Source organism: Symphalangus syndactylus, chromosome 20 (genome assembly GCF_028878055.3).
Source record: "Symphalangus syndactylus isolate Jambi chromosome 20, NHGRI_mSymSyn1-v2.1_pri, whole genome shotgun sequence".
In the NCBI taxonomy this organism is placed as follows: Eukaryota; Metazoa; Chordata; class Mammalia; order Primates; family Hylobatidae; genus Symphalangus; species Symphalangus syndactylus.
In genome coordinates this window covers 40,218,421-40,239,352 of record NC_072442.2, presented here as the reverse complement: position 1 = coordinate 40,239,352, position 20,932 = coordinate 40,218,421, and the positions used below count along the sequence as shown (strand labels likewise).

At 53.1% G+C, this 20,932-nt stretch overlaps 1 protein-coding gene and 1 pseudogene across 7 annotated transcripts; both read left to right on the top strand.

Moving 5' to 3' along the window:
* Positions 1–2,642: 2,642 nt before the first annotated feature.
* PGAP3 (post-GPI attachment to proteins phospholipase 3) lies at positions 2,643–20,577 on the top strand. Of its 7 annotated transcripts, XM_055256504.2 has the most exons (8): positions 2,643–2,871; positions 4,702–4,799; positions 5,981–6,133; positions 17,045–17,107; positions 17,669–17,730; positions 18,075–18,211; positions 18,470–18,674; positions 18,865–20,577. In XM_055256504.2, the coding sequence occupies exons 1-8, from the start codon at positions 2,691–2,693 to the stop codon at positions 18,926–18,928; spliced, it is 963 nt and encodes a 320-aa protein (XP_055112479.1). In that variant the 5' UTR covers positions 2,643–2,690; the 3' UTR covers positions 18,929–20,577. The 7 variants fall into 7 exon arrangements, with proteins under 7 accessions (XP_055112479.1, XP_055112482.1, XP_055112480.1 ...); XM_055256507.2 differs by lacking the exon at positions 5,981–6,133 and having other exon boundaries at positions 2,649–2,871; XM_055256505.2 differs by lacking the exon at positions 17,045–17,107 and having other exon boundaries at positions 2,649–2,871.
* Positions 19,045–20,577, top strand: LOC129469703 (uncharacterized; annotated as a pseudogene).
* Positions 20,578–20,932: the final 355 nt, after the last annotated feature.

The window sequence follows — 20,932 nt, the reverse complement described above, 5'->3', positions numbered from 1 at the left end:
GGGCTCCAGGCTAGAAAGTTGGGAAGAGAGGCCAGGTAATCGCCATCTAGAGATTGTTATCTGGGGTTGTGCTGGCAGGGAAATTCTCAAGAGCTGTCCCAGAGAGACAAATACCCCATCTTCCAAGAAGTCAACAGAACAGAAGTCTCTACTCCTCCTTCCACCATTAACCTAGGATTGCTTTTTCCATCAGGTATGTAGGCATGGGTTTTCAAGGACCTCCGAAATACTTTAGACCTGAACAAATTTCCACTGTTCGTTTTAAAATATAAGAAAGCTGCGAAAATTAATATTTTATGGCCGTATGGCATGGCTCATGCCTGTAATCTCAGCACTTTGGGAGGTTGAGGCGGGAGGATCACTTGAGCCCAGGAATTGGAGACCAGCCTAGGCAACGTAGCAAGACCCTGTCTCTACAAAAAATTAAAAAAATTTGCCAGACATAGTGGTGCATGCTGCAGTTCCAGCTACTCAGGAGGCTGAAGTGGAAGGATCACTTGAGTCTGGGAGGTCGAGGTTGCAGTGAGTCGTGATCATGCCACTGCACTTCAGTCTAGGTGAAAGAGTGAGAGGCTGTCTCGGAAAAAAAATTTTTTTAACTAAATGTATATAAATGTAGCAATATATCAACTATTAACAGCAATTAGATTGAATTATATACATGTATAGTTATTTATAAATCTTATTTAATGTGGGGCGTTACTATATTTCAGTATGTTTGACTAATATAGGATGAGGCCTTCAAAATTGGAACCTTCAAAATTTTGAAGGAATTTTCTTTTTCTTTCTTTTTTTTTTTTTTTTTTGAGTTTCACTCTTGTTGCCCAGGCTGGAGTGCAATAGCGCAATCTCGGCTCATCACAACGTCTGCCTCCCAGGGTTCAAGCGATTCTCCTGCCTCAGCCTCCCAAGTAGCTGCAGGCTACTTACAGGCATGCACCACCACACCCAACTAATTTTGTATTTTTAGTAGAGACGGGGTTTCTCCATGTTGGTCAGGCTGGTCTCAAACTCCTAACCTCAGGTGATCCGTCCGCCTCGGCCTCCCAAAGTGCTGGGATTACAGGAGTGAGCCACCGCCCCCAGCCTTACTTAGGAATTTTCTAAAGTGGAGAATCCCTACTTTGTCAGAATTTCATCCTCTTTAATCCTAAATGAGGATCCTCATAAAAAGACTCATCCCAGAGTCACAGTAAGGACAAAATGAAATGAAAAAAAAAAAAAAAAAAAGTATTGTAAAAGAACTAATCTGTAAGATGCAAAGTAGTATTAGCACTGGATTTCCGGTCAGCTCCTGGAGGGCTAAGGGGTTGTTTTATTCATTTCAGCTTCTCAGTCAGTATCAGTTGGGTGGTCAACTCCAGGGGACACTATTCATGTTTCATTTAACTGGAAGAATTTGCCATTCACAGAAAATGCAATGTGAATGCTGCTCCCCAGAGCACCATTCACAGAAAATGCAATGCGAATGGTGCCTCCTGGAGATTTTGCCTTGCTCAGCAAGGTGCTAGAGCTGAGGACTCAGAAATGTTTGTTAAGTGAGTGAATGGAATCCCAGGCTACTTCTTACTCATTCCAACTTCCAGGACAAAAAAAGAAAAGTTGACAAGGGGTGAGGAGAATGGGGGAGGAGAAAGGGTGATCCTTAGCCACAAGGCTTCTATGAGATTGGGTGTGGGTCGGTGCTGGTGGGAGTGCAGGGGAGGTGAGCGGGGAGAGGATACTAAAGCAAGCGTCCTGTTCCCAGGGTTCCTCCTAATTTTCCTAGAAATATTACATCTCTCCGATCTCAGTGTAGAACCATACTGATGATTTTACAGCCCTAGATTTGTCAAGTTCTTATGTTGATGTATGCTGTTCATTCATTAAACAGGCGAACAAACAAACGCACTTAGCGCCTACCATAAGCCAAATTCTGTGCTAGCATTGGAGGTAGAGTGGTGAACAGGACAGCAAAGGTTCTACCCTGCATGGGGAAGCAACCACCCTCGGGAGGTGGTACTTCAATTGCGACTAGTAGAAAAAAGGAGTGAGTGATTCAGACCAGGTCAGGCAGTCAGGAAGCTTCAGGGACATAGCACTCTGAAGCGGGTCTGGAGCAAGGGAGTGAGGGAGACCAGTGGGCAGGGGCCAAATCATGCAGGGCTTGTGGAGACTGTATTTTACCCAAGGTAATTGGGAGCCAGTAAATAATTTTAAGAAAAAAAAGTGATATGGGCAAATTTTAATTTTTCAAAATGGAGCGCAGGTTGGAAGGGGCAAAAGTAGAGGCAGGGAGAGACATTAAGAGGCTACTGCGGCTGTCTTGGCGACACATGATGATGTCTTTAACCAGGGTGGTGCCAGAAGAGATGGAGAGAAGTGGATAGTTACAGGTACGTTTAGGAAGAAAATCCGACAGGGATGGTGACGGTAAGCAGTCCTACCTCAAAAAAGATCATAGAAAACACTTCAGTTTGCTCATTAACCCATCAGGCGTCCCCCTTCCCTCAACCCTATCGCCTCGATATATGGCCCCAGCAGGTGGGCGAGAGGCGGGTCAGGCGCCCACAAAAATCCGGGAACTTTAATTTAAACTGGGTGGACGTCAGCGGAGAGTAGAATAAAGAACACAGGAACTTCCGGTTACTCCGGAAGTGGAAGCTTCATACTCCTAAGCTCCTCCCCCGGCGGCGAGCCAGGGAGAAAGGATGGCCGGCCGGGCGGCGCGGTTGGTTCTGCTAGCTGGGGCCGCGGCGCTGGCGAGCGGCTCCCAAGGCGACCGTGAGCCGGTGTACCGCGACTGCGTACTGCAGTGCGAAGAGCAGAACTGTTCTGGGGGCGCTCTGAATCACTTCCGCTCCCGCCAGCCAATCTACATGAGTCTAGCAGGTAAGCCCCACCCCCACTGTAAGCCCCGCCCGTTTGTCTTGCTCCCGCCCCCTGCGCCCCCAATACGCCTCTGCAATCCCTGAACCTTAGTTTCCCCACTAGGTCTCTTATGAATGTAAGTGAGTGAAGCCCCTAAGGTGATGAGAGCCTTACGAGCCTCTCTTACTTTCCCAGAAGCTTTCATTTACTTATTTATTCAGTCAAAAGGGTATTTATTAAATACATTAGGGCTACAATGTCTAGGAATGGCACAGAAATCAGACCAGGGTCCCGCCCATTGGGACTGACAGTCCCCACGGGGACATGAGCCTTCTCAAGTGCAAGGCAGAGAATGATTTGAGCCCCTGAAAGACTCTTTGATTAGGAAGCATTTGGGATAGGAAGGTGTCAGTTCCAGCTTTGAAGACGTGGGGGCAGGGATCATCTTGGAACGTTTTGTGTGAAGGAGGGACTTTGGACTGGTACATTCAATTTGGACCATAGTGGGCAAAGAACCAACGTATTGAGCACTCACTGTGTGACAGGTGTCACAATATGTCAGGTAATTTTTATCACACCCTTTGAGATAGTTTCTCTAATCCCAGTTTTACAGATGGGGATTAGAGAGATTAAATGCCCTGCCCAAGGTCACAGAGCCAGTATGTAGTAAAGTGGAGTTTCCAGTTCTGGCCTGTTTGACCACAAGCTTGTCCTCTTTACTATTATACCACTTTGCATTCCAGACAGAGAGAACAGAGAGAATGGATGCCCTGGGCAGATGTGGGCACATCCAGGAGCTTTATTTACTCAGGGAGCAGGGTACATGAACAGGAGTAGTGACCAATACGGTTGGAAAGGCAATTTGGAGCCTCAAAAGTCAGGTTGAAGAATTTGGGCTTCATTTTCGTAGGAAGGGGGTAAGACAGCAAGAACTCCTTCCAGGAGAGTAAAAGCAAATCCTATATTCAGGAAGGACAAACATAAACCCAGGTTTCCATAGATGAGTTCATCAGATGCCAACACCTTGATGGACTTGAGCAAAAGGAGAGGAAATGTCTGTCAAGGTAGAAAGATCATTTGAGCAATGGAGTTCAAGACTAGCCTAGGCAACATGACAAGATGCCTTCTCTACAAAAAATAAAAGAATTAGCCAGACATTGTGGTCTCAGCTACTTGGGAGGCTGAGGTGGGAGGATCGTTTGAGCCCAGGAGGTCAAGGCTGTGGTGAGCCATGATCTCCCCACTGCACTCCAGCCTGGATGAAAGAGCGAGACCCTGTCTCAAAAAAAAAAAAAAAAAAAAAAATGCCAGGTGCGGTGGCTCGTGCCTGTAATCCCAGCACTTTGGGAGGCAGAGGCAGGCAGATAACCTGAGGCTGAGAGTTCAAGACCAGCCTGACCAACATGAAGAAACCCCATCTCTACTAAAAATACAAAATTAGTTGAGTGTGATGGTGCATGCCTGTAATCCCAACTACTCGGGAGGCTGAGGCAGGAGAATCGCTTGAACCCAGGAGGCGGAGGTTGCAGTGAACCGAGATCGCACCATTGCACTCGGTGATCTTATTGCACCAGCCTGGGCAACAAGAGCAAAACTTCGTCTCAAAAAAAAAAAAAAAAGACAAATATCTCTAATTGCTCACCAAAATATGCATACATACATACACCTTCCCCTATGTGTACGTCTCACCATCTCTCATTCATTCAAATGGGAAGCTAGAATTTTGAGATTTCTCCTGGTTCTCTCCAACTTACAGGCTCTCTTGGCCTGCATTTCAGCTTGGACCCCATTCATGCTCTCTCTTTCCTCTCTGTGCTGGGGAGTTCACCAGGCCACATTTGTCTGTTTCAGGCTGGACCTGTCGGGACGACTGTAAGTATGAGTGTATGTGGGTCACCGTTGGGCTCTACCTCCAGGAAGGTCACAAAGTGCCTCAGTTCCATGGCAAGGTGAGTTGGAGGGTCAGGGTAGGCATATGATAGTAGTGTGGTAGGAGTAAGATACCCCCTGGTTGGACCACACTGTCCAAGCAATCTGAGGCATGTGGTGATGGTTGTGTGTTTGGGGCAGCTACCTGTTCTCCCCAAAATCTGCTGGTTTCCATAAAATTGGATAGGACCCATGTGTCCTGCCTCTGGATTTGGAGTAGCAATATCTGGAAGGCTTTGGAGTCTCCCAAGAGAGTGGTGCTGGGCCTCTTAGAGTGGTTGAGATTCCCACCTTACTGCGGGGACAAATTCCCTTACCTACCGTGGCTTGTTTCCTGTTGCTTCTCCAGTAGGGGTCTGGATTCACAGTAATACGCTTCAGCTTGTCTAGCGAGGCACAGTTTGCTGGTCCCTTCCTTTCTTTCTTTCTTTCCTTCCTTCCTTCCTTCCTTTTTTTTTTCTTTTTTGAGACGGAGTCTCCCTCTGTCGCCCGGGCTGGAGTGCAGTGGCACGATCTTGGCTGGCTGCAACCTCTACCTCCCAGGTTCAAGCAATTTTCATGCCTGAGCCTCCCGAGTAGCTGGGACTACAGGTGCGTGCCACCACACCCGGCTAATTTTTTGTATTTTTTTTTTTTTTAGTAGACACGGGGTTTCACCGTGTTAGCCAGGATGGTCTCAATCTCCTGACCTTGTGTTCCTCCCGCCTCAGCTTCCCAAAGTGCTGAGATTACAGGCATGAGCCACCGCGCCTGGCCTGCTGGTACCTTTCAATCCAGTATTATCTCATTCTGGCCTGTTGAGGTTGGCAGGAAGTATTCTCCCCTGTTTTTCACTGAGTAAGCTGAGGCTCAGAGGACTGTGGTCAGTGGTAGAGGAGGGGTTGGGACCTGTGTCTTCTGGATGGCAACTCTGTGCTGTTTCCACCAGGCAATACTGAGTCATCTACCCTGACCCATCTGGTCTTCCCAGAGATCAGGACTTACAGTGTTGTGCCTGCTGGCCAGGATGGGGGTATAACTCTTAACCAGGCACTGGAGGGTGGCTCATTGGTCTGAAGAGGTCCTGAACCTGAGGCTTTGGCCGAACTCCAGAGCTGAGGACCCAGCTGAGGACCTGTTGCTGCAGCATGTCAAGAATAGGTGGACTGGGCCAGTTGAGGGTTGCCTGCCCCTCAAACCTCCTCATCTGCTTCTTTTTCAGTGGCCCTTCTCCCGGTTCCTGTTCTTTCAAGAGCCGGCATCTGCCGTGGCCTCTTTTCTCAATGGCCTGGCCAGCCTGGTGATGCTCTGCCGCTACCGCACCTTCGTGCCAGCCTCCTCCCCCATGTACCACACCTGTGTGGCCTTCGCCTGGGTAGGTAACCTAGCAGGACTCCTGCTGTCTCCCCTTATCTAGGAAGGAGGAGCTCTAGATCCGTATTAACACCCAACAGGGCTTCTACTTACCAGCTTCCCCTCTGTTTTCCAGGGCTAAAGTTGCAGCTACAGGGTGGTAAAGCCTGGGGAGAAAACAGGGAGTGTGCTGAATCGGGCCTTACCTTTCCAGCAGAGCCCTAGGTCAGGCTGTTTGGGAAGGAAAGAGGAAAGAAGGGCATTTTTCTTGTCCCGAAGAAGGAAACCACTAAAAGACCCAGTAGGACAGTTTACAAACACAGAAGGGAGATGGGGGGCTGGAGAGGATGCTGGGACCACAGGTCTTTCCTAGGGCCCTTCTGGAGGACTTGGAGCCATCTCAATTCCAGCCCAGGCCTGGTGGGGAGTCACAGCCACAGTCTCTGTCTGGAGCTCAGCCTAGTCTTTTTTTTTTTTTTGAGACAGAGTCTCGCTGTCTCACCCAGGCTGGAGTGCAAATGGTGCAATCTTGGCTCACTGCAATCTCCACCTCCTGGGTTCAAGCGATTCTCCTGCCTCAGCCTCCCAAGTAGCTGGGATTACAGGCGCGTGCCACCACACCTGGCTAATTTTGTATTTTTAGTAGAGACGGGGTTTCTCCATGTTGGTCAGGCTGGTCTCGAACTCCCGACCTCAGGTGATCCACCCACCTCGGCCTCCCAAAGTGCAGGGATTACAGTTGTGAGTCACTGCACCTGGCGAGCTCAGCCTAGGCTTAGACCATCCCTGGAGAAGCCCAGGTATGGTTACATCTGCAGGTGCAGAAAGGGCTGTCAGCTTCACAGTATGGCTGGTCTGAAGAGCTGTATTCAGGGCCTGGTATTGTGTGATAAGCACAGACTGGGGTGCAGATATGAACTGTGATAGCCTTGGGAAGGGTGTGAGAATAAAAGGTTGCAATGGATGTCTCTAGGTCAGAGCTACCCCTGTAAGCCTTAAGGAAAAAATTTCCATTCACTCACCTTCCTGCTCTCACAGAAGCCATTCACTCAGGTGTTGAGCACCTACTATATGCCACGCACTTTACTGGAGATCCGGAAGTCTGCCCTCTGGTGCTAATCATACAATTGAATGTAAGAGTACAACTATGAAAAAGTGCAGTCGGGGAAAGGTGCTTCAGGGATGTGTGTAAAGGCAGACCGAGACCAGCATGGGGCCGTCAGGGAAGGCTTCCCTGGGGAAGGGGCATTAAAGGTAAGGTGGGAAGGATGCATGAATGTTAACTAGGTAAATTTGAGAAGAGTAAGGGAAGGCTTCTAAAGAGAAGTCTCAGAAAGTGTCCAGGTGGGAGAGAGTGAGGGTCATTCCAGGCAGCCTGACATGCAGGAAATCAGAGAGTGGGTGTGAGCTGGGCGGACTGATGGGTGGCGGATGGGGCCAGCCATGGAGAGCCTCACATTGGAGATCTTGACTCTGAAAGCATCAGGAAGTACGGAGGGATTTTATTTTATTTTATTTTATTTTATTTTATTTTATTTTATTTTATTTTATTTATTTTATTTTATTTTATTTTATTTTATTTTATTTTATTTTATTTTATTTTATTTTATTTTATTTTAGACAAAGTCTCACTCTGTTGCCCCAGCTGGAGTGCAGTGGCACTATCTTGGCTTGCTGCAACCTCCGCTTCCCAGTTCAAGCAATTCTCCTGCTTCAGCCTCCTGAGCAGCTGGGACTACAGGCATGTGTCACCATGCCTGGCTAATTTTTGTATTTTTAGTAGAGATGGGGTTTCACTATGTTGGCCAGGCTGGTCTTGAACTCCTGACCTCGCGATCTGCCCGCCTCGCCCTCCCAAAGTGCTGGGATTACAGGTGTGAGCCACCGTGCTCGGCCTACGGAGGGATTTTAAATGAGAGTTGAGGAGAAAAGTGGTTTCATGAATAGATTTGCCCTTTGGAAAGCTCATTCTGGCTACTGTGTAGGGAACAGATTGGAGGGGGCGGGAGTGGATGCAGTAGACCAGTTGGTAGTTTTAGCACAGGGCCCAGTAGCTAGACTAGAGAGGTGGCATGGGTCTTGGGCATTGAAGAGAAGTACACTTGAGCTGTGTTTTGGAGGTAACATTAAAACTTTTTAAAAATTTATTTCCGCCGGGCGCGGTGGCTCACGCTTGTAATCCCAGCACTTTGGGAGGCCGAGGCGGGCGGATCACGAGGTCAGGAGATCGAGACCACGGTGAAACCCCGCCTCTACTAAAAATACAAAAAATTAGCCGGGCGTGGTGGCGGGCGCCTGTAGTCCCAGCTACTCGGAGAGGCTGAGGCAGGAGAATGGCGTGAACCCGGGAGGCGGAGCTTGCAGTGAGCCGACATTGCGCTACTGCACTCCAGCCTGGGCGACAGAGCGAGACTCCGTCTCAAAAAAAAAAAAAAAAAAAAATTTATTTCCTTAACAAATACATGCATAGCTCATACTGTATGCCAGGCATCACTCTAAGCATTTTATAAGTATTAAGCTTGTTCATCCATAACAAGTGGCAAAAGACAAATTACAGCAAACTTGCTTATAGAGCCAATTGGCTTCAATTTGTGATTCATGAATTGGGGCAGCCTCCATTCTACAAAATAGAATGCAAGTTTCCATTGGGCAATAGCAGAACAGTGGGTTTGATAAGGTGGGAACCAGGAAACAGAACAATAGAAAGAAACCTGAGGCCGGGCGCGGTGGCTCACGCTTGTAATCCCAGCACTTTGGGAGGCCGAGGCGGGCGGATCACGAGGTCAGGAGATCGAGATCACGGTGAAACCCCGTCTCTACTAAAAATACAAAAAAAAATTAGCCGGGTGTGGTGGCGGGCGCCTGTAGTCCCAGCTACTCGGAGAGGCTGAGGCAGGAGAATGGCGTGAACCCGGGAGGCGGAGCTTGCAGTGAGCCGAGATGGCGCCACTGCACTCCAGCCTGGGCGACAGAGCGAGACTCTGTCTCAAAAAAAAAAAAAAAAAGAAAAGAAACCTGATTGGTTAACATCAGGTTTGTTTGTTTGTTTGTTTGTTTGAGACAGAGTCTCGCTCTGTCGCCCAGGCTGGAGTGCAGTGGCGCCATCTCGGCTCACTGCAAGCTCCGCCTCCCGGGTTCACGCCATTCTCCTGCCTCAGCCTCCCCAGTAGCTGTGACTACAGACGCCCGCCACCACGCCTGACTAATTTTTTTTTTTTTTTGTATTTTTAGTAGAGACAGGGTTTCACCATGTTAGCCAGGATGGTGTCTCGATCTCCTGACCTCATGGTCTGCCCGCCTTGGCCTCCCAAAGTGCCGGGATTACAGGCGTGAGCCACCATGCCTGGCCAACATCAGGTTTTTTTAATAAGGGTTAAAGCAGAGGAGACTTCCTTACTTGAGTAGACTGGACTCTCCTGTTTTCAGGAAAAAGTGGTCTGTTTTGGGACCTATCAGTTCCCTTAAAGTTTCAGTTTGAAGGTCAAGTGTGGTGGCTCACGTGTGTAATCCCAGCACTTTGCGAGGCCGAGGTGGGTGGATCACCTGAGGCCGGGAGTTCGAGACCAGCCTGACCAAGATGAAGAAACCCCGTCTCTACCAAAAATACAAAATTAGCTGGGCATGGTGTTGCATGCCTGTAGTACCAGATACTTGGGAGGCTGAGGCAGGAAAATCACTTGAACTCGGAAGGTGGAGGTTGCGGTAAGCCGAGATCACGCCATTGCACTCCAGCCCGGGCAACAACAGTGAAACTCCATCTCACACACACACACACAAAAGTTTCAGTTTGATTATGTGGCATTTAGCATGAGTGACTTCATTTTGGTCTGGGCTCTTGGGTCTAGTGCGGGGGCTCAATCCAGAACAATGGCCTCCCATAATTTTTGTTTAACACAGCTTATAGGTATTATTATTCTCATCCCCAGTTTATGGATGAGGAAACCAAGGACTGAAAAGGTTAAGTCCAGCCACAGGTCACCGAGCCAGGCTTTGAATTCAGGCATCTGGCTCCAGAGTCCACACTTTCAACATCTTGGCTATGCTGATAAACTTCAAGAGTGGATTAGATGAGGAAAGAGCAGTAAGGGATGACCCCTTGCGTTTCTGCTTATAAGACAGTGATGGAGGCCGGGCGCGGTGGCTCACACCTGCGGTTCCAGCACTTTGGAAGGCTGAAGTGGGCGGATTGCTTGAGCTCACAAGTTCCAGACCAGCCTGGGCAACATGGCGAAACCCCGTCTCTACCAAAAATACAAAAAAAATAAGCCAGGCCTGGTGGCACATGCCCGTAGTCACAGCTAGTAGGAGGCTGAGGTGGGAGGATCGCTTGAGCCCAGGAGGTTGAGGCTGCAGTGAGCTGTGATCCTGTCACTGTACTCCTGTTGCTCTAGCCCAGGTGACAAAGGGGACCTGTCTTTAAAAAAAAAAAAGACAGTGATAGAAGCTGTGGGTGTGGATGAGATCACCCCAGGAGAGCCTAGTGAAAAGAGACAGGATCTAGGGCAAAGCCCTGGGGAACCCCAAAACGTAATGGCTGGCTAGAGGAAGATGAGCCAGACACCGAGACAGAAGGAGTAGCCGGAGGGGCAGGTGGAGAACTGGGAGATAGTGTGCTTGGATTGTGCCTCCCGGGATGAGCACAGGAAGGAGAGGCTTCTGCTGTCCTGAATTTTACACATGAGAACTGAAGGAGACCCCGGAATCTGGAGATACAGAGGTCTCTAAGACCTTAGGAAAGCTGATAGATGGGGTGTGCTGCGAAGTCCAGGCCGAGCCTTAGACTTAGGAGGTGGGCGGGGGAAGGAGGTCAGGGAAGGAGGCTGTTAAACCTCTGGGAAATATTGACCCTTCTTAATACTTCCTGTTCAACAACTATTAATAATAGTTGTGATAAATTAAGGAACACGAGCCATGTGACAGGCTTGTCTGAAGCACTTCACATACATTTCCTTATTTCATCCTCATAGTATCCTTATGAGCTCTGAGTTAGACTCAGAGGGGAAAAAAAACTTGCCCAAAATGAACAGCTAACAAGTTAGCAAGGAATAAAGACAGGGTTGGTGTCCAGGGCTGTCTGGCTCCAGGGCCTGAGAACTTAGCTCTTCTTCTGGGCCACTCCATGTCCTGTGATGAGTGTTCATTGAGCATTTGCTGGGGGTGGAGACAGGGTTTAGCACTTGTGGGGGCTGAACCCCCTGCCCCAGGGAGCTAAGCATAGTGGGAGGTGCAGGTCTGGGCAGCCTGGGCAGCAGACGGCAGGCAGAGTCAAGGGGTATTCCGGTAGAGAGCCCTGGGAGTCGTGAGGTGGGGAGACCGCATCTTCTAACTGGGGAAGTCTGCCAGGCCAGGGAAGCCCCGGGAGGAGGAGAGGTTTCATCTGAGACTTAGACACATACATGTGTGGGGCAAGGCTTAGACACATACATGTGTGGGGACAGGGGATTGAATTCGAGCATTCCAGAAAATATTGGTGCCATTGTAGCTGTGTGAATGGGAGTAGAAGAAGAGTAGATGGAGCAGAGAGGCCCCTGAGTGCCAGGCTGAGGGCTAGGGGCTCTGATGGAGGCGGGGCCTGGCATCGGCACACACTGTCACAGGCTGGGTGAGATAAAGCCACCACTTCCTGTGTAGGCCTCTTGGAGCGAAGCAAATTTAGTGCTGGCTAAGAAAGCAGGAAGGGCAGGGAAGCTGAGGACGTTGCACCTGTCTGCTTTCCTTTGGGGTTCTTCCACGGACACCGCTTGTCTGGGCCCACAGCGTGTACCACCACCTTGTCCCCACCTCTACTAAAGAGCATGGGACAGCCCTGCCTGAACTCTGAAGAAGCTTAGAGCCTCCTTAGATAGGCCACAGGCCTGAGGGGACCTCGGAGGGTCCCACCCCTTGTCTTCATAACATGTGCCAGAGGCCAGGGGTCACTTCACATCTCTGGTCTTGTCATCCCTGATTCTCAGATCTTTCACCTCAATGGTATCTGCAACTCAGCTTCCTTCTTAGAGAGGGGGGTCACACTTCCCCAGGGTAGCCTGCAGTCCAGTGTGACTAAGGACCCTAGAGAAAAAGCAGCAGATGGCCGGGCATGGTGGCTCACGTCTGTAATCCCAGCACGTTGGGAGACCGAGCCAGGTGGATCATCTGAGGTCAGGAGTTAAGACCAGCCTGGCCAACATGGTGAAACCCTGTCTCTACTAAAAATACAAAAATTAGTCAGGCGTGGTGATGGGTGCCTGTAATCCCAGCTACTCGGGAGGCTGAGACAAGAATTGCTTGAACCTGGGAGGCAGAGGTTGCAGTGAGCCAAGGTGGCGCCACTGCACTCCAGCCTGGGTGACTGGGCGAGACTCCATCTCAAAAAAACAAAAACAGAAAAAGCGGGAGATGTTAGATGTTGGGGTGGTAGAAGGCAGATAGTTGGGCCCCGTGTGTCTTATGGGATGTGGGGTTCTGGGACATGGGACCCCTCATGCTGTCACTAGGCCTTCGAGAAACAAAGCCTCAGAACCCACACTCCTGGCCGGGCGTGGTGGCTCATGCCTGTAATCCTAGCACTTTGGGAGGCCGAGGCGGGTGGATCACGAGGTCAGGAGATCGAAACCATCCTGGCTAACACGGTGAAACCTTGTCTCTACTGAAAATACAAAAAATTAGCCAGGCGCAGGAGCGGGCGCCTGTAGTCCCAGCTACTTGGGAGGCTGAGGCAGAAGAATGGTGTGAACCTGGGAGGCGGAGCTTGCAGTGAGCCGAGATTGCGCCACTGCACTCCAGCCTGGCGGACAGAGCCAGACACCATCTCAAAAAAAAAAAAAAAAAAAAAGAACCCACACTCCTGTGGATGGCCTAGTTTGGCTTTCCCAGTTGCTCTTGAGCTTCCCAGTTGTCCTGTGAGTTTCTGCAGGAGGGAGGGATCCTGAGCTGTATGGAGGGTGCGGCAGTGGACTTTGACCTGGGCCTTCTGGGGCACTGAGGCTCCTGATTTCTGTTGGGGTGAGGATAGGAAGGCAAGGTCCCTCACCTGCTCCGGGCTAAGTCTTGGGGGAAGGGTACCTCAGCTTTGCCTCTGGGAAATGAGGAGACCCCGCCCTCCAGCAGGACTCATGATTACGTTGGCACAAGAAGGCAGCCCTTGCCTTGCCATTTAGGCCTGGGCTTGGGCTGGGGGGCAGCCAGGCGGCAGGTGGGAAGCCTACCAAAGCTCCGCATACCATGTGTCTTTGACTTCACGGTGTAGGGGCCCCTGCTGTGTGCCGAAGCCAGGAGGCCAAACCAATTCCCCAGGCCTTCATCCAGTCAGGAAAGGTCCTCAGGTGTGGAGAGGAGGGTGAAGTGGTGGGAAGCCCAAACCGTCTCTGTAGAGTGGTTTGTGTAGGTGGGGACCGATTCTTCTCCTCCTCTGTTAAGCAAACTACAAGAAGAGGTAGGTTGCGGCTGTAGTAGAATGATGGTTAGACTTCAGGAAGGACTTCCCATGGTCAGACAAGAGCTAGTGGAACAGGCAATGGCAGGAAATCAAGGGATCCTCTGGGATGGTGGAAAGAGCCCTCCTTCTCCCATCTTCATCCACCTCTGTCTCCCTTCTCTCAGGAGTGAGCTGGGGCTGGCCTGCCCTGCCTGAGGCAGAGGGTGAGACACTGTGGCCTCCAGAGGAGCCCAGGATGGCAGCAGGCGTCATATTTAACATTCTGCCTCCCCCACTTCTGAGACACTGAGCTATTTTAAGCCCCACTTGTCCCCACCGCCATGGTGTCAATGACAGCCCCGAGCACTGGGGCTTAGCGCCGGGTCGAATTCCTGACAGATCTGGCTCACTTGGCATCCAACCAGTTTCACGGCTGTGATATTTTTGTCTCGATTTTCTTATTTCCAACAGACTGAAACAGCCTCTTGCTCTCCCTCCACCCAGCCTCTGATTCCACCCCCACTGGCACCCTGCCCCTGGCCACCCCCTCTCCTCAGTGTTTACGCAAAGCTCTGGGTGCCTGCCGCCCTCCTGGCCAGTTCCCCTGCCTGTCCCCCTTCACTCGAGTGTGGCGAGAAGTCCGAGAGTAGCTGTGCCTTGGCATCTTGGAGCTCTCCTTCCTTCCAGAGCCCATCTTTCCCCTTTGCTTGCTCTTGATGACAAACTCTGAGTGAGGAGAAATGGATCTGTTCGGTTCACATTGATGAGATCACGGCTCCAGAGGAAGGAGGAGGGGCTCTTCCTATAGCTGAGGTGTCTCCGTTCCGGAATGGAGAGACCCTGGGGCCCCATAGTTTGACCTCGAACTTTGTGACCCTTGAGGAAAGGGAAGTTGAGGGGCAGGTGATGGGGCGTGGAGAGTCAGTCTACTGGACCTGATGAAGGAAACTGACATTGATGGGCACCTACTATGGACCAGGCAGCAAAACCAGCAGCCATTCAGAGGAGTTCCTTGGTGCCAGGCATTCCGCAGACCTCGTCCTCACGGCCTCCTGTGCAGTGGGCATCATTATGAACCTGTTTTGTAGGTGAGGCAGTGGAGGCTCACACATACTGGGTTGTGTGTCCAAGGTCACACAGCTGCTTAGAGGCTGAGGCAGGACTTGAATGCAGACTCTGTCTCACTGTGGAGACTGGACACTCTTCCCCCAGCCTGGAGCTGTGGAGGTGGGCCTAGGCAGCTAGGAGACCACCCCTTCTCTGCCTAAACATCCTTGGCCTGCAGGGAGAATGGGAGGCAGACATCCTCTTGGGCCTCAGTTCTATGGGAAGCTGACGGGGTTCCGTGCTGGTCAGGCAAGTGGAGAGAACACTCATGTTTCAGCCTGTCCTGGGCTCTGTGCTGTACGCTGTATTTGTATTGCTCATTAAACCCTTATCAACTATGATTATTCCCATTTTGCAGATGAGAAAACTGAGGCACAGCAAGGGTAAATAACTTGCCCAAGGACACACAGGAAATGCAGAGCCAGGAACTGAACCCTGGCAGTCTGGCCGTAGGGTTTGCATTCTTAATGATACTACTACCTCCCAAATCTGAGGAAAGGGTGAGAAGAGGAGCGCCCCCAGAGTGGGATGCTCCCCAGGGGGGAGGGGCTTTTCAGGGGTGCAGAGGCCAGGCTTCAGGTGGGTCTCTGTGAGTGGAAGGCACCCAGGGAGGCGGTTGGAGAGGGGACCCAGCAGCCCCACCCATCCTGTGACCCTACGCACATGTTTGCCCGCACACACACCCCCTGCTTTTGGTGTTCTGAGCCACTTAGCTCAGTCCTGCAGTCCTCTTGTCACCGCCCCCTTCCTGCTGTGGGTGACAAGGAGGCCTGGCTGGCTGCCAGTCCCTGCCACCCTCCCCTTCTCCCTCCCACATTGGCTCCAGGGCCACTCTCCTCCCTAAGGATGTCCCTGTTCTTGGCCTGCCAGGGAGAACTGGTCCATGTGATTGCCTGGGCCCCATCTCCAGCCCAAGCCTGCTCCTCTCCCCATGCTGACCCTAAGCTTTTCAGACTGTGGGAGCAGTGTCTGAGAAGCCACCAGGTTCAGTCCCATTTTGCAGCCTCCATGCCTGTCTCTGGGGAGGGGGCTGCAGCAGGGCAGAGCCTTGAGTCTGGTGGAAGGGACAGAGTGGCCATCCTCAAAGGAGGAAGCAGCCTGCCCTAGACCACACCACCTAATGCCAGGCTGGAAAGGAGCTGAAGTTTCACTTGAGCCATGATTTGTCCCGGGGGAAGCTTGGGCTGAGAAGGGCAGGGCCCTTTGCCCAGGTCAAGAGGAGCAGAAGCAGCAAGGCTCAGCCCAGAGACCAGGCCAGACAGGTGCACTAGGCGGCTTTGCGCCTTCCAGAGCTTGGCACCCCGAGAACCTGACTGGCTGTGCAGCAGTTCTGCCCTGCCTGCACCCCTTCTCCTCCCATTCTCTCCTGAGCTCCCCAGACCTGCATTTGGAATGCATCTTACTGTCTGACCTGCCTGCTACAGTGCCCAACAGAGCGTGGCTTCTTGCCCTCTCCCTCTGTCCCCTGCCTGGCCAGTTTTCCTGGTACATTGGAGCCAACTGAGCAGTTCCTGGCCTTTCCTCATCTCCACCAGGCCTGTCCCACCCTAGCGCATCCCTCCCCACCCCCAGGCCATTCCTGGACTGGCCTGCTGTTCCTTTGGTTGTCACGGTTTCCCAGCCCTTCCCCTCAGCCCACCCTGCTTTCAGCAGTTTGGGCCTTTGCTGTGGACACAGCAGTCCCTGAAGAAAGTGCCAGCACCAACGCCCACAAGCTCTTAGGCTCATTCACTAGATAACCTTTGTGCTCTCTCCACGCAGCTAATTTCCAGGAAGAAGGCCTCAAACATTCCCCTGGGCCCTGGCCCACCACAGCCCCTCCAGTCCTGCCCTCTGCTCCTCCCAGGCTCGGGAGCAGCCACTGGTCTGGCGGGTTGGGCAGGACCAGACAGGAGGAAGCTGGGCTTGGTTCACCCTCCTCCTGGGAGCCTGTGCCCCAGTGGGATCTGCTTGATCTCCCTCCCCTGCTGCTCGGAACACACCCCAAGCTGGCTCGAGCCCCTCCACCCCACCCACCTCATTCCCGCCCCCAGAGGCTGAGGTCACTGGCTCCCCTGGGCCCGGGTGGGGCTGTCAACACCTGCTGGTTGGAGGAGGAGGCAAGGCCCCTGGGGGCTGTTGTCTTAGCAATTGAGTAACTAGGGAGCTTGGCTCTGCCAGAACTGGTTCCCAGGCCAGGCCGGAACCTGTGGAGGCTGCAGCCCCCTGTGGCCTTGAGGGTTTGGGGTGGCAGGAAGTCCACCCCAGGGACCCTGGCTGGGTGGGGGTAGAGGGACATAGGTTTGTTCAGAGGGCTCCAGGGGCAGGAAGAGTACATTTCTTGTCCCGCAGAGCTCCTTCCCAAAAGGTGAAATGGATGTGAGCAAATGGGGGTCCCTGCCTTGAGGTCAGGGTTGGGGGCAGCATGCTCACCAGCCCCTCCCTCCTTAGGTGTCCCTCAACGCATGGTTCTGGTCCACAGTCTTCCACACCAAGGACACTGACCTCACAGAGGTGAGCACTCCTCCAGCTCCCCCTCCTGCACAGGGTGGTCCGAGAGGAGCCCAGAAGTGGGCAGAGGGGCTCTAGAGGGTCATGCCAACTCCCTCTGAGGAGCACTGGGAGGAGTACGGGGTGGGCATCCTAAACCTGTTGGTGCCCTTGATCCTCACTGAGCCTCGTCAGGTGGGGATGAGTATTCACTCTTCTTGCCTGATGAGGCAGCTGAGCCTTCGAGAGGTGGACCACATGCTTAGGGGCACCCAGCTAGTGAAGGGTCGCCACAGGACGTGACCCCATGGCTGTCAGACTCCACACTGTGCTCTGATTCTGTGCAGCGTGGTCATGTCCTGGAGCCTCAGCAGGAACCCTCCACCAGCGTCCCTAAAGCCTTGTTCCTGGGCACATTTTTAAAAAATTGTACAGTGATGTGAACACAAGGCTCAGTCGGAGTGAAACAGTGATAGGCAGGCCCAGGACCCCAGCCCTTCCCTGCCACCCCTCCATGCCCCCATCCCCGCGGGTCCTCTCCGTGAAGTCTCACGCTGGTCCCTCACCACCTTTCCCTGTCCTCAGAAAATGGACTACTTCTGTGCCTCCACCGTCATCCTACACTCAATCTACCTGTGCTGTGTCAGGTGAGCCTGCCTGGGTGGCTGCAGGGGCAAAATCGAACCCTGGGGGCAGAAAGGGGTCACCCAGCCCTCCCCTGGGGGCCTTCTTCACTAGTCTCCCAACACCTATGCCCCTCCCACCCTCAACCACATCAGCTGTCCTGGGTGAGGACTCTGGGGTAGGACTGGGGGCCCTGGTTCCTGACAAGGAGCTGTAGCACTTGCTGCCCAGCTGTGGCCTGTTTGGTGGGGAGAGGGGTAGTGACTTCAGGGGCCATGCACTGATGTTGGGGGGAGGAGATGCTTCAGGGAATGCTGCTCTGGGGATGGGCCACCCGCCCTCTGAGCAACCCTGGACGGTGGGGCAGGACCGTGGGGCTGCAGCACCCAGCTGTGGTCAGTGCCTTCCGGGCTCTCCTGCTGCTAATGCTGACCGTGCACGTCTCCTACCTGAGCCTCATCCGCTTCGACTATGGCTACAACCTGGTGGCCAACGTGGCTATTGGTGAGGCCCTGGGGGGCTTGGGCCATCTGCAGAAGTGCTAGCTTGGGGTGCGAGTGGGAGGTTGGTGCCGTTCCTGGAGAAGGTGGTTCTAGAGAGACCCTTGGGGTAGAGGAATGGAGAAGCATTTGAGGTGGGACAGAGAGGAGGCTGGGAGGAGAGTCCGAGGATGATCCTGGGGTCAGAGAGCATGGAGTTGGGGGCGGCCTTGGGGAGAAGGAGCTGCAGGAATGAGCCTCTCCTTCCCCCACTGGCACCCAGGCCTGGTCAACGTGGTGTGGTGGCTGGCCTGGTGCCTGTGGAACCAGCGGCGACTGCCTCACGTGCGCAAGTGCGTGGTGGTGGTCTTGCTGCTGCAGGGGCTGTCCCTGCTCGAGCTGCTTGACTTCCCGCCGCTCTTCTGGGTCCTGGATGCCCATGCCATCTGGCACATCAGCACCATCCCTGTCCACGTCCTCTTTTTCAGGTGGGTGCTGCCCCCTGCCTCGTGCTCAACTTCTTTGGACCCTTCCTTGCCCACTCCTTAGGGGAGACTGGGGGCTCTGTGTGCCCATCCGCCCCTCCCGCCTCCCACCTTGCCTGCGCACACCCTACCCTCGTCTCCATGCGAGCTCTCAGAGCTGTGTGCCTCAATGGGCTACTCCTTCGGCCCACAGCTTTCTGGAAGATGACAGCCTGTACCTGCTGAAGGAATCAGAGGACAAGTTCAAGCTGGACTGAAGACCTTGGGAGCGAGTCTGCCCCAGTGGGGATCCTGCCCCCACCCTGCTGGCCTCCCTTTTCCCCTCAACCCTTGAGATGATTCATTTTCTCCTTTCAACTTCTTGAACTTGGACATGAAGGACGTGGGCCCAGAATCATGTGGCCAGCTCACCCCCTGCCGGCCCTCACCAGCCTTGGAGCCTGTTCTAGGGAAGGCCTCCCAGCATCTGGGACTAGAGAATGGGCAGCCCCTCTGCCTCCTGGAGCTGGGGTGGAACTGAGTGTGTTCTTAGCTTTACCGGGAGGACAGCTGCCAGTTTCCTCCCCACCAGCCTCCTCCCCACATCCCCCGCTGCCTGGCTGGGTCCCGAAGTCTTCTGTCTACTTGGGAGACTAGGGACCACAGGCCTTAAGGATACAGGGGGTCCCCTTCTGTTACCACCCCCAACCCTCCTCCAGGACACCACTAGGTGGTGCTGGATGCTTGTTCTTTGGCCAGCCAAGGTTCACGGCGATTCTCCCCATGGGATCTTGAGGGACCAAGCTGCTGGGACTGGGAAGGGGTTTCACCCTGATCATTGCCCTAACCAGGTTCCCAGGAGGCCTCACCACACTCCCTTTTGGGGCCAGGGCTCCAGCAAGCTCAGGCCAAGGATCCCGTGCTGCTGTCTTGTTGAGAGCCTGCCACTGTGTGTTGGGAGTGTGGACCAGGCTGAGTGCATAGGTGACAGGGCCGTGAGCATGGGCCTGGGTGTGTGTGAGCTGAGGCCTAGGTGCGCAGTGTGGAGAGGGGTGTTGTGGGGGAAGAGGTGTGGTTTCAATGTGTGTGCAGGGGGTGGGTGGGTTAGCGTGGGTTAGGGTAACATGCGTGTGAGCATGCTGGTGGGCATGTGAGATGAGTGACTGCCGGTGAATGTGTCCACAGTTGAGAGGTTGGAGCAGGATGAGGGAATCCTGTCACCATCAATAGTCACTTGTGGAGCGCCAGCTCTGCCCAAGGCCCCACCTGGGCGGACAGCCAGGACCTCTCCATGGCCAGGCTGCCTGTGTGCATGTTCCCTGTCTGGTGCCCCTTTGCCAGCCTCCTGCAAACCTCACAGGGTCCCCACACAACAGTGCCCTCCAGAAGCAGCCCCTCGGAGGCAGAGGAAGGAAAATGGGGATGCCTGGGGCTCTCTCCATCCTCCTTTTCTCCTTGCCTTCGCATGGCTGGCCTTCCCCTCCAAAACCCCCATTCCCTTGCTGCCAGCCCCTTTGCCATAGCCTGACTTTGGGGAGGAGGAAGGGGTGATTTGAGGGAGAAGGGAAGAAAGCTTATGGCTGGGTCTGGTTTCTTCCCTCCCCAGAGGGTCTTACTGTTCCAGAGTGGCCCCAGGGCAGGCAGGGGCCACACTATGCCTGCACCCTGGTAAAGGTGACCCCTGCCCCACAGGAATAGAATGGAGGGAGCTCCAGAAACTTTCCATCCCAAAGGCAGTCTCCGTGGTTGAAGCACACTGGATTTTTGCTCTGCCCCTGACCCCTTGTCCCTCTTTGAGGGAGGGGAGCTATGCTAGGACTCCAACCTCAGGGACTCAGGTGGCCTGTGCTAGCTTCTTTTGATACTGAAAACTTTTAAGGTGGGAGGGTGGCAAGGGATGTGCTTAATAAATCAATTCCCAGCCTCACCTGCCCTTGTTCACCTCATTTGTGTGAATAGAGTGGGCTGGAGGGCAGGAGAAGACAGTTGTGGTGGCAGGGGCAGGTCCCAGAGCTGGCTGGAGGCAGTAAACAGAGGTGAGGTCTCTGCTTGGGCATGTGGCCTGGGGAATGGTAGACCCCAGAGGCAGAGCTGGGCAGAACTCACCTCCAGTTGTGAGAGGGAGCCGGAGCCAGTTCTTTCCCTTTCACTTCCCTGGGCCATTGTGCTTCAATCATAACACCCCCACCTCCCCACCACCTTGCAGATTCTACTTCCTTCTCCTCATGATCCCCACTCTCCCCTGTTCTGGTCTGAAGCAGGCTGCACTGTTTGTGACTTCA

Excerpts from the sequence above, each read along its gene's own strand:
- PGAP3 (XM_055256504.2), top strand. The coding sequence starts at position 2,691 with ATGGCCGGCCGGGCGGCGCGGTTGGTTCTGCTAGCTGGGGCCGCGGCG. Across the intron at positions 6,134-17,044 it reads CCTGTGTGGCCTTCGCCTGG|GTGTCCCTCAACGCATGGTT; the intron begins GTAGGTAACCTA and ends CTCCCTCCTTAG. Across the intron at positions 17,108-17,668 it reads AGGACACTGACCTCACAGAG|AAAATGGACTACTTCTGTGC; the intron begins GTGAGCACTCCT and ends CCCTGTCCTCAG.